The 18249-nt window shown below is 43.7% G+C and overlaps 1 protein-coding gene across 2 annotated transcripts in view; it reads left to right on the top strand.

Annotated features, from left to right (window-relative positions):
• Positions 1-18249, top strand: part of DYRK1B (dual specificity tyrosine phosphorylation regulated kinase 1B) — a 32631-nt gene that overhangs the window by 12934 nt on the left and 1448 nt on the right. Inside the window, exons 1-9 of one of the 2 annotated variants that reach the window (XM_033158068.1) lie at positions 4184-4427; positions 13024-13169; positions 13856-13975; positions 14225-14413; positions 15181-15328; positions 15777-16063; positions 16355-16501; positions 16856-16996; positions 17920-18223. In XM_033158068.1, the coding sequence (XP_033013959.1) occupies positions 4301-4427; positions 13024-13169; positions 13856-13975; positions 14225-14413; positions 15181-15328; positions 15777-16063; positions 16355-16501; positions 16856-16996; positions 17920-18223 (1609 nt within the window). In that variant the 5' untranslated portion in view covers positions 4184-4300. Of the gene's footprint in view, positions 1-4183; positions 4428-13023; positions 13170-13855; positions 13976-14224; positions 14414-15180; positions 15329-15776; positions 16064-16354; positions 16502-16855; positions 16997-17919; positions 18224-18249 lie in introns of those variants that run through there. The other variant, XM_033158069.1, reaches the window with a different exon arrangement.

The raw sequence follows: 18249 nt of genomic DNA, 5'->3' as shown, positions 1-18249 counted from the left end.
ATAGGAATGGTGTTGGGGCTGGACCGAAAGCAGGATAAAGCCAGCTTAATTAGGGACAGGGAATTAGGAGAAAGCATGTGATTCTTGGAAGAACTGATTTGACCTCCAGCTCCTTTCTCCTATATTTTACAGGTTTTACTCAGTTTTGTCTCTTTTTAAGAAGACACACCTGTCTCTGAATTGCAGCATCATGTGCTTCTGTATTCATTTTTGGTGGGCTTGTCTGCACCTGCATACTTTTCAGTTGTTTCATCAACCCTGTTCACAACAGTATCTCCTTCAGTATAAACCATCTTGATCAGAGATCTGGTGGTATGGTGGAGCCATTTCATGAAGTGGGGTCTGCTTTTGGAGCCATAAAGTATTTCTTAGCATGGATGTAAGATTGTGACTGAGAATTTTGCTTCCGCAGTGTTGTGGCCCAACAAGTTAGGATTCAAATGTTGGCCAGAAACAGCTTCAACCACCCTACATATAAAGGATCATGCACATTCTTCCGATGTCATGTCACGTAGAAGTCATTGAGCCTAGTTAGGTCAGCATAAAAGGCTGTGACTGTTGCATGCCATGGAGACCATTTCTCTGTGAGTGCTTCATATATAGTGTTTGGACAGCACTTCCAACAGACTGGCAGACATCAAAACCTAGAACTGAATGAGTTGAATCTCTGCCTGATGGTTCATGAACTGAAGAACGGCAAACCTGTTTTGAGATACAAGACCTGAGGTGCTCAATGCCCTGAATAGCCAGTTGCTGGATAATATTCAGTATGCTTTATTGCCTTTCTCCTGTGTGGAATGATCACTTAGTGCCTAGTATTCCTGGTCATAAACCCAGTCAACATCTCTGGGTTTTGTTCAACCATCAGACAGCTATTCTTTCTTCTATTGGTCAAAGAGGAGTTGATAATGGAACCTATTTGGTATTTTGCACCAAATAATTTAAGACTTGATACCTGTGAGTTGAATAGCTAGAAGTACAGCTGTATGGAGGTGTACAAGGATGTCTAGTGCAGACATGAGAGATCAGTGTGGGGCAGAAGGGAAAAAAATCCCTGTCTGTGGGGACTGGTGATTTAGATTGTGGTTCTGGTTGCTGAAGAGTACAAGGTTTCTAGGATTTTTCAGGATTATTATGTTGAACATCATCTGCACTGTAGGCTTCCCAGGCATATCAGAATAAATGCTATAGTCAGTGTTATGAACAGTGCTTTTTTCTGGGGGGGGATGCAGGGGGACGCATACCCCAAAACATTTTGTTAATCTAAGTTTGGCCTCATTGAGAGGAAAATGACTAGGAAAATGAGAGTACCCCTAAACATTTTTTTAGAAAAAAGCACTGGTTATGAAGACCAGGAAGTTTAACCCTGAGAATTATTGCCCCATGACTGGTAGTTCTTATGACTCCTGTACAGTGCCTTTTTTCTAAATGAAGAGTTGCTTGTTCAAGCTTCATAGCTACATACTACTACTAAGGGAAAGTAGCAGGGAATAGGAATGTATAAATTTCCATTTCTGTATTCCCACTGGCTAGCCTACTTTAGGATAAAACTGGTTGATTTGGATTTCCCTTCTTCCTTAAAAAAAATCATATTGGTTAACTAATATGGTTAGCTAGTTAACTAGTTTTGCTTTCTCAGGATTATATCTGGGCAGTAGTCTTACCAGTGTGGCTTGGTTCCCATGAGGAAGTCTCAGTCTTATGTAGTCCTCCTCTCCCTTTGCATGCTCTGATTCCCTCCATTTCACAACACAGTTTGATCACTATTTGCAATTCTAGCTTGGGAGAGCAAGCACAAATCATAGTTTACCAGTTTGTGTGTAACAGCAAAAAGATGATGTTCAGGAGGTGCAAATTTGGAGTGAGTATGCGAGGTAGAAGCTTACTTGTATTTGAACCAGTCTTGTGTGAGCTAAGCTGAACACTGGCCAGACATGACCAAATGGGGGCTTGAGACAGAAGCAACAGTGGAAAGTAGTCAAAATGCAAGGTCAATTTGCATAGAAAAGTAAAAGAGCTTGCAGAACAGAATACAATTGACTTGTGTTTTGCAAACTGGCAGTTTCACTAGACGTCTATGCTAGAATAAAGCTACTATTTTAAATATTCAGACAATTATAAATTGGGTTTATTTTTACCTACTTTCTTTATTCTGTCTATTTTGTTCTTATTTGCTTTAAATAGTTGACTTTTTTCAATGCTAGGCAATTCAGTTCTTCAGGTCAGTGGGCTGGGATGCTCTGCTTGTAGTCCCACCAGGATTTGGAGACACGTAGAAGGGCCTTCTCTGTGGCAGGAGGATCCCTGCTTCTGGAATGATTCCTCCTTAGAAGTGGGCCTGTCTTCAACATTACTGGATTTCAGATGCCAATGGAAAACATTTAATTATTTGCTACTAAAAACACAAAACAAATATTTTCAATATTGTGATTTAGATTGTAATTTTTTGCAAACGGTAACATGGCTGCCTTGAATATGATTTAACTAGAGAAAGTGGGCATACAAATAAATGATATTAACAATATACAATATTCACAATAGTATTTCTCCAATAATTCTGTACGTTACAGTCATACATTTAATTTTTATATCAGTTAAGTATTCATTTTAAATTAACCATTCAAATTTCATTTTTACATTTTACAATAAATAACTCCTTCCTAAGACTATTAATCCAGATCAAGTAAACTTTCTAAAATTACATTCTTTTAAAAAATGATCAAAATAGTTCATTTTGCAAGCTCCTTCTCTATTTTCTCTTTGTTCCAATAAGTTAGCTTTCCATTAATCATTTTTCCAGCAGTTTATTTACCAATTGTTGAGGTTCTTCCTTTTCCAGGTCTTTGCAGTTAAGATTTTAGTTGCCATTAATAGATAGTGAATTAACTCTTTCTACTTTCAATCCAATATCCTTTAAAGATCAATTAAAAATGTTTTCATGTTTGCAATTTTTTTTATGTATCTTTTTAGCTCAGTGTACTGTATGGTGCTCTTATGTTTGAAATACATTGTCCAGAGTCCTTCCCTGGGTGATTTATAAATTAATAAATGTATTTATTGCCCTCATTCCCAAGCTACACTCTATTCCAAAAAATGTATAAACTGTGCACCAGACGACCTGAGGTTCTTATAAACATTTCTGTTTGGGCTCAGTAATAAAATGCATAGCAACTCTTAAAGTTTTGGTGTGAAGAAATCCTCAAACTAGTACCTCCTGATATTGGATTCATATGCTCTGGCTGCCATCTTCTTGCATAACACTTCCACTTTTGCATGTGGTGGATGTGGATTTTCATGGTGATGGGAGCAGCGTGAGCTAAAAGCAGCCAAAAGGATGATGGTTTGATGGTGCTGGAATCAAAAGCTTAGTTATAGAAGTATCAGTGCAATGGACAATGGCTTGCTCTGATTTGAAAAGACACCAGAGTTTCAGTCAAAGATTGAATATTGCCTCATTTGGATATTTAATGAGACTGATAGTTGGGGAAGGGGGAGATCCATTGTAAAATACTATATTTGCCTGTCAGAAAGCATGATTGATTTTTTCATCAGGGAAGCCATTAGCTATCCCACCCACCCCCCAAAACACACACACATCTCTCAGTATGAATGTCTGAAACTATTATTCCAGTGGTGGTTGGCCAAGGTACTAGTTACTAGGAGAATGGGGTCTGGGAATTTATGCTGACATCACCACCACCCTGCAAAAACCCTTACAAAATGATTACATGTTCATAAAGATACTGAAACTGCATTCTTTATGTTACTATTTTTTTCTACAAAAATAGTGATAACATGCGGTCAGTTTGGACTCCTATCCCATACTCCTCTTGTCTCTAAGGATTTAGCAGAAAGAGCTTGTTCTGTGACCATTCAGGTTTTTAGAAACCAGCACCAATGAGTTAATTCATTTGGGAAAGTTCAAAGAGGCAAACAGTGGCCTGGAGGTAACATTTTCGAAAAGAGGAGTTTGGAATCTGCACGTTTCAGCCCCTCTCCTTAGTGGTTTCTCTGGCCTGCATTTGGAAACCTTTTGTCAGCTGTTCCTCTGATCAGTTTCCACTTGGCCATGGCATGTAACCAGCTGTTTGCTTTGATCCAGCCAAGAGAGCATTCCACGCCCGCTGACCTTCCATAGCCTCTGCAATGACAGCTGTGTAGCACTGCTTTCTGCTTTAGTGGCTTTAAGACTCTCTCTCGGGAGCACAACCTGGGCGAGCAACAGCCAAAAAGTGGACTTCAGTGAACAGCTTTCCATGGTGTGGACTTGAGTAGATGGTGTGGTTAGATAGCTTTTCCCATGGTGATCCCCTCCAGCACTGAGACTCATCTCAATACGATGCTGCTCACATTGCAAACGCATTGGGCCCGACAGGAGCCTTCCTGCTTTCTGCCTTCCGCCTGCTACAACAGGAAAATGGTCACAGGTAGGGACCATGTGTGGCAAATGAGAAAATACTGATTATCTGATCATATATGTCGTTATTCTAAGCTATGAGGCCAAGAGCACAACTTGGGGAGTCTTGGCAGCCACATAAGGGAGAACTAGAAGGAAGCTGGAGGACTATTATGCACTGAGGAAAGTCTCTGTAGATGGGAGAGGGAGGTTGTTGTCTCCTTTAGGTGTTAATGGGTTTAGGTGAAATCTGAAAATACCCTGGGGAAGAAGGCCAAGAAATCTAGGGTTTGGGCTTGGGTGGTTTTTTAAAAATATGTTGAATAGCTTTGCTTGGAACACAAGGTGTGGTTTTTCTTCAGTGTTTCAAGAATGAGACTCTGGGAAGGAGTAGGTCTTTGGGACTACATGAGCTATGTGACTGAGTTAGGATAAGTTTTTAATAGTGAATACATACGCAAACACATATAAGGAGCATGCTTATAGCTACCACCTTTGCATGGATGATGTCTGAATTTCATACACAGTTTTGGCGCCCTTTGAATCATTGTATCTTGATGGTTGTAGTGCTCTGTAGGGAACTACAGTCATACCTCGAGTTGCGTACGCTCCATGTTGCATATGTTCGACTTACGGACCTCCGCGACCCGGAAGTCCTCCCAGGAGCGTGCGGGTGCGCAGAAGCACAAAACGCGCCAACTTCTGGGTTTTTTCTCCCCGGGCCGTTCGTGTTAAGCACACCCGTGTTACGTCGCGCGATCCAGAACGGATCATGTGAATAACACGGGGTACCACTGTAGCTGTTATCTTTGTAGATTAGGGAATTGCATGTTTTACTAAAAGGGAAGTGGAAATGTACTTTAAATTAATCTGTGACCCTTTCTTTTATAAATGAAAATGCCTTAAAAGAGAAGCAGAGCTACAGGCAAAGAGCAAAATTATATCTCTTGGCTTTGAAACTTAAATGAAAAATCTAAGACCAAATCTTTATATATGTCAACCTGAGTCTGCATGTAGAAAATACACTGTGCCCTGGACTCTGTGTTGGCATTTTTACTTTCACATATAGGCACTGACCGTTGGTTTTAGGAACTCCAGATTTAATGTTGATGATAAATTATGCAAGTGTCTGCATGAGATTTCATATGATTTTCGAGGAGTGTTGGGGGCGGGGGTTGGTCAAGAATTGGAGAAATGTAAGATGAGAGGGGATGGGGAATGGAGGTCCAGTGCCTTTGGCGGGTAAGAGAAGAGGGAATGTGAGCCATGGGAGCTGAGCAAGGCTGAGCACAATTCTAGAGTGTTCATTAGGCACTGCCTGTATACTTCTAAGCTTTGCTCCTCAGCTATAACGGCTGAAAAAAACTGCTCTTAAGCATTGGAAACTGAACTGCTCAGAATACCAAATTCCACACTATGCCTGACAAACTCAGGCATATTGCAATGGTACATAGCACTCTTTATTAATAAAGACATCAATCCTGGGGAAATGGGGGTTGTCAGCCCTTTAGGCCCATGAGCACATTGGCATACTGGAGAAACTGTTGTGGGCACCATACATAGCCTACAGCCAAGCACCCCCTGCAACCTGTTCTATTGGCTACAATGGAAAAATTCTTTCAAGTCTAATATCAGTGGGCAGCGGGGGCGGACCCTGTGGACACTAGGAAAGGCAAGCACATGTGTGCCCACAAGCACCATATTAGGAACCCCTGATTTAAAGATAGATGTTGTAGTTCTTCATTGTGAGAAGAGGCTTAGGAGAAACCCTAGTGTCAGGCTGAGCTGCAAAGGAACTTCCACAACTTGCTTCTGAGTGAAAACTTGCGATGTCACATGCTTATTAAACCCCACATTGTTTTTATTTGTGCCAGCCTCCGGTTGGGAAGTGGGCCTGTCTCTTTTTAGACCCTTATTTAAATAAATAAGGAATATGACGTCAGTAGCCTTGCACTTCTTTGCCAGAAATTGCACTCAACTAGTCTGTCCATAAAGGGCAGAAGCCCAGCTTTGAAACCCTTCCATTAATTAACTAGCCGTGTTAATAAGCATGCAGCTGCAGCCAGCTTGGTGTTAGAGGGGTGCTGTGTTGCCAGGAATTGGATCTAGCAGGACCTCAAGCAAGCACTCTTTCTGCCAAGTCGGTACTGAGTTTTGTGCCTCCATGTAGCAGACCTAGGAATAGAAACCATTAGCTCTCTCTGCCTATGTGCTGCTGTACTTCATTCCAGCCACTCTAACATGTCCTTTCCACAGCTAAGAATAGTACCTAGTAGTTCTGATGGTTGCCGAGGCACCAGCAATAGTAATAAAATTGCATTTTATGTACAAACTGAGCACTGTCTAGGCCAGCAATACCTATATTTCTAAAAGGGCAAATTTCCCCCTGGTGGAGAGCAGCCAGAAGCACAAGTAAGAGGAAAGCTGTGTAACTCGAAACACAAACTTTGTAGGTTTTTAAGATACATATTTTTGAATGGTTCCAGAGTGTTGTAGGGGTCATGCTTCAGACTCAGGTTTTTTCTTGGGTGTCTCCTACCTTGCTAGTGTGCTATGATTCAGAGAACCAGTGTGGTCCGGTGGCTAAAGTGCTAGGTTGGATGTGGGAGTCCCTGTTCAAATCCCTGTCCAGCTATGGTTTCTACACTGGACATATCACTATAGTCTACCATCCTGCATCACAGGATTTGGAAAAATATAAAAATGCAAATTGTTTTGAGCTCATGTTGCTCTGGTAGGATATAAATGAAGTAAACTGAAGTTGTCAATTGTTAGTCCCAATTGGGCCACTGCTGCCTCACAGCCTAAATATTTGGCAGCATAATCTGTAAGACCTGGGCTGGTTCTTCTAGCCTGACTCCTCTTCATTTTCATTCACTCTTTATAATATGTGCTATATGAATCTAGGTGCTAGCTCCAACTTCCATGGGTAAATTAAAACTGCCTAGTAAAATGGAAATAGTGATAGTGATATGTCAGATGGCTTTAAAGAGTGTTTAGACAAATTATCAATGCCTACTAGCCATGATGGAGATAGTATGACTTTACCAGTTGCTGGGGATCACAAGTAGGGCTGGGCAATATCTGGTTTTCAATATCACAATACATCATTAACTAAACATTACAATATCTTGATATATCACAATATATATTTGCTGCAGCCGAGGGCTCTGTGAGCATCCCCACAGAGATGGAGGGCCTCACTGCCCCTATTTCTTGGTGGCGGAGGGTGCACTGTGCTTCCCTGGGGCGGCGAAGAGCTTTGCCGCGCCTTCACATAGCTGTTGCGGGCTTGAAAATGTAAGGAAGTAGTAGATTTAATAAAAATATTAAATAAACTTCCATATAATATATTTAATACATTTTCAGCTAATTTAAGAATAGTTCATGTGATTTTCTAGTCAACTTGCATCTGCTTCCCCACTCAGAGGTCTAAGTGGAATCTATGCATGCACTGATCCCGGGGAGATTCATGCACAAGGGGGTTACAAACTGCTGTCTGTATACATGTAACTCACAATTTGTGCACATTTAAGTTGTACACATTCAGATTTACATGCTTAGCAATTTTAGAAAATTAAAAAGGGGATGGAAAGAGAGCAATTGTCTGGGGGGAAAGGCTTTGGCAATCCCACCCACCGTTGAACCCAATGTGTTTTGACTATACACTATTTTGGCTTTACATGCCATCCCAGAAATGTAACCCCTGGATAAGTTGAGCGTTGCCTGTATTGCTTTGAGTTGTTAGGTAAAATCAGTGAATAACAGCATATAATACTGTAAGGGTACAACTTCATTGACGCCTTGCCAGTAGAAGTAGAATATAAATTTAAATAATAGCATTAGCAACATGACTAATTGCCCACTGCATGTGGTGACTACATGCTGCATTATTGTGTGAACCAGCCCCTATGTTTTGACTGCTGAGTAATGCAACATATGATTGACTTATGCTGCTTGAGGATGTTTACATAAAGAAATTGTAAGGCCGCAGTATATTCGTTTAGCAATAAATTATATTGCTATGAGTCCCAGAAAATAGTTTTAAGAGCATCTGATGTGGCAGCACTGCTTCAATTACTTAAGATTTTCATTTGTATTATTAATAATCATTATCATAATAACAATAATTTTATTATTTATATGCCACCCATTTGACTGGGTTGCCCCAGCTACTCTGTGCGGCTCCCAATAAAATATCAAAAACACAATGCACAAGTGAAACATTTGATGAAAGGTTGAGTATTTGTGGAGGGAGGGCCTGTATATGGTACTGGTCCTTAACATGGTTAATGGGTCTTTGTGGCAGGATAGACTCTGCTTTGGTGAGCTGAAGGCAATAGTGTCCCTAAATACAGTGCTTGGCTTTTACCTCATTGAGGTGAATTACAGCCATGGGTCAGTAACAGAGCACATGCTTTGCATGAATAGGGTTCTGAGTTCAAATCCTGCCTGTGGGCTGGGAAAACTGTGGCCTGTCAGTCACCAATCACTGGTGACCAGAGGTAGTGGGCCCATTTAGAATTTTGAGAAAGTTATATGGGCACCAGTGACAAAATTGCTGCCATAAGGGCATGGCATAACACAAAATTAGAGAGAATCCAGTCTTTGTTGCTTCCCTCCCACCTACTGAACAACCTCATGCTACCTGCGGGAAGTCAGCAGTGTTCTGCTGGCCCTGGTTGTTGACATCTTGCACATACAGACTGATGCTGTTGCTATCTAATAAGAACAGAGAGCATTCCCCAGTACCAAAAATATATATACAAGGTTGCCACACTACACTAATTCTCTAACATACATACAGATAAGACGCACATCTATCCATCCTTCTCTCTCTCTCTCTCTCTCTCTCTCTCTCTAACACATATTTCAACTATACACAACCACACATACATCTCTCCCTCTCTTTGCCCAAGTGCATCTATCCATCTGTTTCACAGACCACATAAACACAGAAACTATACATTCACACACACCTCACCCACTTCTTTCTTTCTCCCACAATCACAGCACATACAGCTGTCTCACACACACACATACTCCCCTCACATATACCTCTGTCTGTCTCCTCTGTGCAGGATCGGCAAGCCCAAGATGCTCGGTAGTTTAGACCACAGCGCCACCCACATCTCTGTGCATCTCTACCTCTCTCACAGACCACCATTCATTCATACCTCCTCCCTCCCTCCCTCTCACACACACACACATCTTTCCCTCTTTCTCTGCCCAAGTGAACCTCTGTCAGTCAAGCACCTACAGACAGCCTCTTCTTGGGGTGAAGCAAGTGCCTGCCGCCAGCTCTACATCACTGGCAGACAACAAACCAAACAGGATGGGACACTCAGGGAACAGGAAAATGATTCCTGCCACTTGCCCTTCCAGCTCCAGCAACTGCCCTACACTGTTTTGCCATCCCCTCTTCCCACAAAATTCAAAAAATAGAGGGTCTGCAACCTTGGGCTGGGGACTCCAGAAAAAACCTTCATGGGTGCTGGGTTGACAGTAACCCAGAGTAGACAATACTGAACTGGAAGATTCAATGATCTGGGATAGCTCAGTTGGTAGAGCATGAGACTCTTAATCTCAGGGTTGTGGGTTTGAGCCCCACGTTGGGCAAAATATTCTAGCGTTGCAGGTGGCTGGACTAGATGATCCCCATGGTCCCTTCCAACTCTACGATTAGATTCTGTTCTGTTCTATTCTATGATTTTAGATTCGTTCAGGGGGAAGTCAAGAGTTGCATTGAGATGAGGCCTAAATTGTTCCCTGCTCCAGGCACTGGGTTTTGCCTTTCTCAAATGTGCTCAAGATTTTTTCCCTTGCTCCATGGAATTCCGTGGGAGCTGCTGAGAATAAAGTTCTGACTGATCCTAGATTGTAAAATCTATACTCGTGAAATGTGTGTCCGGAAGGGCGAGGTGTGTGTGCACATGGAAGGAGGGTCTGTGTTGCTGTGGCCCCTCAGGCCCTGTTAAATGTGCAGCTCTGGAAATTGGCTTTTTAATTATGTAGGTAGTTTGTTCTTCATAATAGAATTGGCTTGGAAGAAATAAGGAAAAAGAAAAATACAATTGAATAAAAATTAAACATACTGGAGAGAGAGGGGGGTACAGATCTGGGTTGTTGCATTCACAATCCCTCAGAGTAATTTAATGGTTTTTATTATATAAGTAAATAATATTAGAAATGCTTTTTAAAAATAATAGTAGGCTTGGCTATTAGTGAATTCTTAGCAAAGGTATGTGTGTTCTGGGACAGCAGAATTCAACATTGTGAGAACCTCAGATTTTGCTTTGTTTTTAAAGCAAGAGTAGTAGACCTTATAGGTTATCACATCATAGAATTTTTATTTTATTTATTTGTTGTAAGCAAACATACACCATCATGTTTATATAGTAATATTAGAACTTTAGTTAGCAGATAGTTTTTCCTGGAGGTTCACTTTGATAAGAAAGTTGTCTGTGGTAGGCCATCCCTTAAAAGTGGTTTGCTGGTAAGCTCCTGTTCCTACTGTTGCTTTTCATCCTCTCTTGGCTTTGGGACTAAAAATTATTAGTGGGAACATAACATACCTCAAAGGGCCAGATTTGACCAAGGGGACCACATCAATTGATCCTTATCTTACAAGGAGATGAAAATTGGACACAGGTTGTACAAAATACTGTATTGGCCTGAATAGAAGCCGCACCTTTAAAATTGGAGGGGGGGAGAGGGAGAAAAAATACCCGAATATAAGCCGCTCCATTCCTCACTGCTCCTGGCTGCTGGGGGGGGGGGAGCCGTGCTGTGTTGCCAGCGGCCTTCCCCTACCTCACTCTCCCATCCCGGCCTTGGGGGAGAGGACAGGGGACTACGCGCAGGATGGGTGCTGCTTTGCCACGCTCCTGGCTGCATACTGTAAGGTCACGAATATAAGCTGCACTTTAACTTTTCATGGTCGGAATTTGGGGGGAAAGTGACGCTTATATTCAGGCCAATACAGTAATATAAATTTTGATTTAAAGAATATAGTCTAATAGATATATGGGTGTGTGTATCGGGCAGAAGTGTCTGCAAAATGGAAATGTATGTCCTGGGCACCGGTAGCATAAAAGACTTTTGATTATTTGTTTGTTTAGAGTATTTATAAACCATCCTTCACCAGATGGTGCCATGGTAGAAAATACCATATATATTAAAATGATAATTAACAGTATTTCAAAACTAAAACAGGTAATAAAACAGACATTTAAAAAATACATGGCAACAGTAACTGAATTAAACTGAATTATTCCAAAAGGGGGAATAAATCTGTTTAGTAACCTGCAGTAAGAAAAGTTCATAGCATCACCAATGGAGAATTGCTGTTTGGGGGGGGGGGGAGGAGCAAACTACAGATAGAAGTCATGTTAGAAACAGCACAGATATTAACTCCCAGTGGGCACGGAGGGAATCCCTCTCTTTAACTACATTCAAAAGAGATCTGTAACTTTGAGGTGTGGCTGCATAATAAAATACCCTGACCACATTCTGACCAGCTTTTCTTCAGTTCTGACAATCCCTGTGATTTTGCTAGAGCCTCTGACCGTGTCTGACATGCAAACACTTCTGCCTGTTTTTCTGTAGTTACCTCTCCTCTGCACAGTTCAAGCTGTAGCCTCTCTTCTTGCCTCTTTCCCTTCCCAAAATGCCATTAATGGTAAAGGTGCACATGCACTCAGGTAAGCGTCCTTGATTACAAAACATGGAACACAATACCTAGACCGTAAAACATTCAGGAATACATTTCATGATTCTGCCCTTCCTCCCATAGACTCAGGGCTGTGTACATGGTCCTGCTTCTCCCATTTTATTTTGTTAACATCCCTGTGAGATAAGACAGCTAAAACTGGAGCTCACCCAGTGAGCTTCAAGGCTGGAGAGTGTTTTGAACCCAGGTCCAAGTACAACACCCTAGCCACACTATGCCATACTAAGGGAACAGTTGAATCTAGGAGTCGTTCATATGTGCCTTTCCCCTTCCTATTTGCATAGTCTTGATCCCAGTGCTAACAGTTGATGGCTTCCTTATGCTCTTTCATTCACTTAAAGCTGCTATGCAGTCAGTCTGGGAAAGATAACAAGAGGCCTGCCATCAAGAGGCCTGCCATCTCCCACCCCACCCCCAAGCTGTGGTAGCTTGAGGTTGCAGAATTTAGTGGACCCTTGCTTAATGTAATCAAAACAAATAAAGAAGGCTGGGAAATGCCAATATTAAGCACCAGCCTTTATGCCTGAACTCTGTTTTGTGGTTTTCGGTATTGCAAATATAAATTTGCTTAATAATACCATGAAATGCAAACACCTTTTAGACTGTCCTTTTTAATACATTTGTGTCACTGTTTCAGTCCACTGGATGAAGCTCTCTATCCTGGGTTGTTTCAGGAAATTGGATCTACTTCCCCCCTCCCATTAAAAAGCTAAGAATAGAACCTAGGTTCTTGGCCATATCCTCACCCCTACTGTAATCAAGATACCTGACTCTCTTCTTAAATTGGAATGCTTTTTGTGGTGAAAGCTGGGAGCTATTTCTGGGAAGTGCAGGCATGTGTGGTGATTTAAAAAAAAAAAAAAAACCCTCACCAAACTATTTTTGTGCCCTCTAGGTGGCAGCAGCACTCCACAATGCCAGCTGCCGCCCTGCAGCCAGGTTGCCTCTCTGGGCCGCTCTCTTCCTACTGAGACAATCATGTCGAGCCAGCACAGCCATGCTCCCTTCTCCAGCATCCAGCCCATGGCTGAGCATCAGCAGGTAATTTCCTGGAAATTCAGCCTTTTTGGGGGCTCCCCCTGAATCAGCTGTCTCCTCTTCAGACTGTATGCTTATAAATACACGCAGCAGCTCAGCCTGGCTCAGCTCCTTTCCCACTCTTCAACCTGTGGTCATTCCAAGTAAAATCTACATGGGGCTGATACAGGTGTGAATCTCTGTTTTGATTTAGCTCACGTTATAGAAACAATGGCTATTAGATTTGAGGCTCTAAGTTCAGTCTCTAGTCCAGGCATGCAGAGGGGAGTCATTGTGGGATGAAGCAAACCCCTAATGCAATTGCCACTGGAATCAGCCATGATGTGTGGTGAGAGCCACTTAACCTGGGCCCAAGCAGTCATCCTCACCTGGGCTGATAGCAACCTCTTTCCTATACCATGGGGGAAATTAGATGTGGGCTGCAGACTGAATCTACTAAGTTTAAAAGGTTAGTAATCTCAGCATGACCCCTACACTCACTCACTCACTCTCTCTGTCTCCTGCAAACCTTCCGCCTCCAAGTACATAAAAGACATAAAAGAAAACAGGGTTTTTAGTGGAATAGAATGAAGCCCTTGTCAATTGCTGCTTCCCGCCGCTAGCTGGAACACATGCTGTTAGCCCCATCATGGAACTATTTCAAGCCCATGACCTTTAGGGACTTATCTCCCCCCCCCTTTCTCCCACAGATCATGCCAGACCTGGCCATCCTGCAGAGAAGAATCCCGCTCACTTTTCGGGACTCTGCCACAGCCCCACTACGCAAGCTATCTGTCGACCTTATCAAAACTTACAAACATATCAATGAGGTAAGAGAGGACCTTCTCTGTGATGACAGCTTTGACCAGTTCCTTAAAGCATTGGGAATAGTGATGATTTAAACATCTTTGCGCTTCTTTTTCCCTCTGTGCTGCATGTTGATGGCACCATTCCTTAGCTCTTCTGCCCTGCCAGAGAGTTTAGTTTGCTTCCCCGGGCTGCTATGGGGAGGTGTAATTCCTCATCTTAAAAGAAAGGTTCCTTGTATTCTGTGCACTGACCCTGCGTTTCACTACCAGGTCTATTATGCCAAGAAGAAACGCCGAGCCCTGCAGGTGGCACCCGAGGACACAAGCACCAAAAAGGAACGGAAAGTGCACAACGAGGGCTACGATGACGACAACTATGATTACATTGTTCGCAACGGGGAGCGCTGGCTGGAACGCTATGAAATAGACTCGCTCATTGGCAAGGGATCCTTCGGACAGGTCAGAGAGCAGCCGGGAGAGATACTTCTTCTGTATCCACCTCTGTAACTACATAGCAAGTTGCAGCCTGTACTCTGGTGATCATTGGTCAGAACACTGCTCTAGGTTCTCCTTCGCCAGCAAATGTGCCTTTGGCAAGATCAAATGGAGCATGCCCCACAGTCACAGGAACACACAGCCTGTAATCTTGCCAAAGGGAAAAGGTTGTAGCTTATTGGTAGAGCAGAAGCTTAGTTTGCAGAAGGCCTCAGGTTCAGTCTCTAGCATATCCAGGCAGGGCTGGAAAATATACCTAACTGAAACCTTGGAGAGCCTCTCCTAGTCAGTACAGACAAGAGATAACCGATGTGGTATCTTCCAGATATTATTGAACGACAGCTCCCATCATCCATGACCATTGGCAGCGCTGGCTGGGACTACAATGAGGGTCCATCAACATCTGGACATCATCATTTTGGTTGTCCTTGATATAGAAAGTATAAGCCAGATGGCTCATTAGTGTGGTTTGGTATAAGGCAGCTTGTTGGGTTCTGACCTGCTTTTCAAGTAACGGGTTGACGTTTCATTGCCATCCTAAGCAAAGTTTTGCACGTGTACATCGCCCTGGCCTCTTTCTGAGGAAGGGCAATAAATAAATAAGATGACCACTGTGTGAATGTTCCCCCTGCCCAGCGGTACTTTTGATTTGGTGGTTCTCCCCAAAGTCATTACTTCTTGGCACCACTGAATGATAAGATTATACTGATGTGTCTTTTTCTCCCTGCTAGGTGGTGAAGGCCTATGACCAACAGGCTCAGGAGTGGGTGGCCATAAAGATAATCAAGAACAAGAAGGCATTTTTGAGCCAGGCTCAGATTGAATTGCGATTGCTGGAACTGATGAACCAGCATGACACAGAGATGAAATACTACATTGGTGAGAATTTGCAGAGATATGTTTTTGGAATTAGTTGAGAAGTGTGAGTGGGTCAGGGAGAGCACTACTGGTGAGATGCACATTAAATGAAGTCTCCAGTGCTTCATTCAGATTGGTGACAACTTGTGGAAGGCTCTGCATAACAGTGAGTGACTGATTAAAGGAAGGTCTGGATAGTGTTTGAGAGACTGATTGGAGCATGAGTTGAAGTCGGTGGGGGTTCAGGTCATTGGGAGAGATTCGTTCATCGTTTTGCTTGCAGATGTGGCGCACCCAGTGTTCTGTGGTCCAAGACTGGGAAATGTTCATGTGGGATGCCTGGAGGTCATAATTATATGTCAGTGAGGTTCACAAGTGCTGGTTGTGGGGTGTTGTCAAAGCATCAGTGGGGAGCTGCAGTATTCTAGCAATGCCGCCACCACACTTTCTCTCTCCACCCCACCCGCAGTGCACTTGAAGCGGCATTTCATGTTCCGGAGCCATTTGTGCCTGGTGTTTGAGTTGCTGTCCTACAACCTCTACGACTTGCTCCGTAACACCAACTTCCGTGGCGTCTCTCTGAACCTCACACGAAAGTTTGCCCAGCAGCTGTGCACTGCATTACTCTTCCTGGCAACACCTGAGCTCAGCATCATCCACTGTGACCTTAAGCCTGAGAACATCCTGCTCTGCAACCCCAAACGCAGTGCCATCAAGATTGTGGACTTTGGCAGCTCCTGCCAGCTGGGCCAGCGGGTGAGTGACCCCCTGCTGTGACCTCTCCAACAGCAGCCCCTCTTCCAGTGCCTGGCCTGAGACCCTCCTAGTGGTCGACATCAGAAGTTGTAATTGTCAGCTTGAACAGCTTCCCTCATTTTCTTAGGACTTCTTCAGCTCGGCCTTGGCTAGATGAGGGCCTTAGAAGGCACTGGACCACCTTATTTGTCTCAGCCAACATTTGAAGCAAAGAAGACAGACCCACCTGTTGTGACCTTCCAGTCCCCAGAGTGCAGCAGCTGATCCTATCTTTCCTTTTCTTCCCTGTAGATCTACCAGTATATCCAGAGCCGATTTTACCGCTCACCTGAAGTGCTACTGGGCATGCCTTATGACCTGGCAATTGACATGTGGTCCTTAGGTTGCATCCTGGTGGAGATGCACACAGGAGAGCCCCTCTTCAGTGGCGCCAATGAGGTAGACATAAAGAGGACGAGCCGGGGGGGGGGGGAGAGATTGGCCCCTGGGTATTATGCTCCAAAGGGCTTGGTGTAGCAGCTAGCTTTTAGCAAGGGCAGCTGTTGAACTAGCTGGGCAGAACCACCTAATCGAGACAAAGAATGCAGCAGCAACTTGGCTTGGCTTAGCTTAGCTGGCAGTAGGAGTTGAAGTGTGTGGAGCTGCATGAATAGATCCTTGGTTCAAGGAGACAAATGAATGGATTTAGAAGGCCCTCACAGAAACAAGGAGTGGGTTTGGAAATCCAGGAAGAGCCATGTGGGGCTTGGAACTATCACCTTGTGTTCCTGATTCTGTGCCTTTCCCTTGCAGGCAGATCAGATGAGCCGGATTGTGGAGGTGTTGGGGCTGCCACCCCCTCACATGTTGGAGCAGGCTCCCAAAGCTCGGAAGTACTTTGAAAAGCTGCCTGAGGGGGGCTGGGTCCTCCGGCGGGGCAAAGATGGCAGGAAGGTAATGCTTAGCACAGCTGTCCTCTCTCTTCAGCCCTTTCCCCCTCTGCATTCTCTTTAAAATGAGCCTGAGAAACAGATGAAGATTATCTGCACAGCACAAGGTTTTCAGTTGTCAGTTTTGCTATTCACATTTTGTGTTTTAGTGGGGGGTGGGGGTGGGACCTGTTGTGGTAAGCTTTTTAGATGTGCCACAAAATGTTTTCAATGACCTTTGAACTGTATTTTGTTCTGGGACTGTGGTTTTGTATCCATCATTTTCAGTTACTTCTATGGCAAGGAAGTAGAAAATAATTTGTATTGACTAAATCAACCTAAAGGCATAGGCTCTAGCCTCAGACCTCCAGGCTAAGAGACTAGAAACCTCAAGGGAAGAGGGGGGGGGGTGATTTTGAGAATGCAGGTGGGAAGACATGAGTTTTTAATATGCCTTGGAACAAGCAAATGAGTTCTCTGTGAGGACAGAAGCAGGCTCCCCCACAGTTGTTGCCCTTGTTTTCATGGGTGATTTGAAACAGATGGGGCAAGTATCTTGCAAGTGTGTTAAGATAACCATCCTTTAACATGAATGGTGCATGTGACAGAAACACATGGCACTCATGGGCAGGAACAAGAAGCCCTGTGGTCCTTGTTTTTTGCAGAGTTAAGTCAACTCTTTTCTCCAATCTTTAGTAAATACTGACAGTGATTTTTCACAATCACAATCAACAAGGACATTGTTTCTGATGGAGTTCCTTAGGTTTAGGAATATAAAATAGTCTTGTGATAAAATGAATTCTTTTCTACTTTCCAAATACAAACTTGGCATGACTGATGTTTCTGCCTTTACTGAGTACAGTAGCACAACACCCCACCTGACTGATACAGACCGTTCTTGCTGTAAGTAAAGTCTGCCTAACTATACCGTTCCTTGGTGTCTTTCAGGACTACAAGGTTCCAGGGACACGGCGGCTGCACGAAGTGCTGGGGGTGGAGAGTGGAGGCCCAGGCGGGCGCCGTGCAGGGGAGCAGGGCCATTCACCTTCGGACTACCTGAAGTTCAAGGATTTGGTGCTGCGCATGCTGGACTATGAACCCCGTAGCCGCATCACCCCCTTCTACGCCCTGCAGCACAACTTCTTCAAGAAAACAGCGGACGAGGGCACCAACACAAGCGCCAGCACCTCACCCAGCCTGGGCACGGAGCACAGCCACTCCACCAGCACCACCAGTTCTGTGTCTAGTTCTGGTACGTCCATCTCTTCCCCTGCCTCC

This window comes from Lacerta agilis, chromosome 8 (assembly GCF_009819535.1).
Source record: "Lacerta agilis isolate rLacAgi1 chromosome 8, rLacAgi1.pri, whole genome shotgun sequence".
NCBI lineage: Eukaryota > Metazoa > Chordata > Lepidosauria > Squamata > Lacertidae > Lacerta > Lacerta agilis.
Note: the sequence above shows the minus strand (reverse complement) of the source record. Positions and strands in the feature narration are given on the sequence as shown.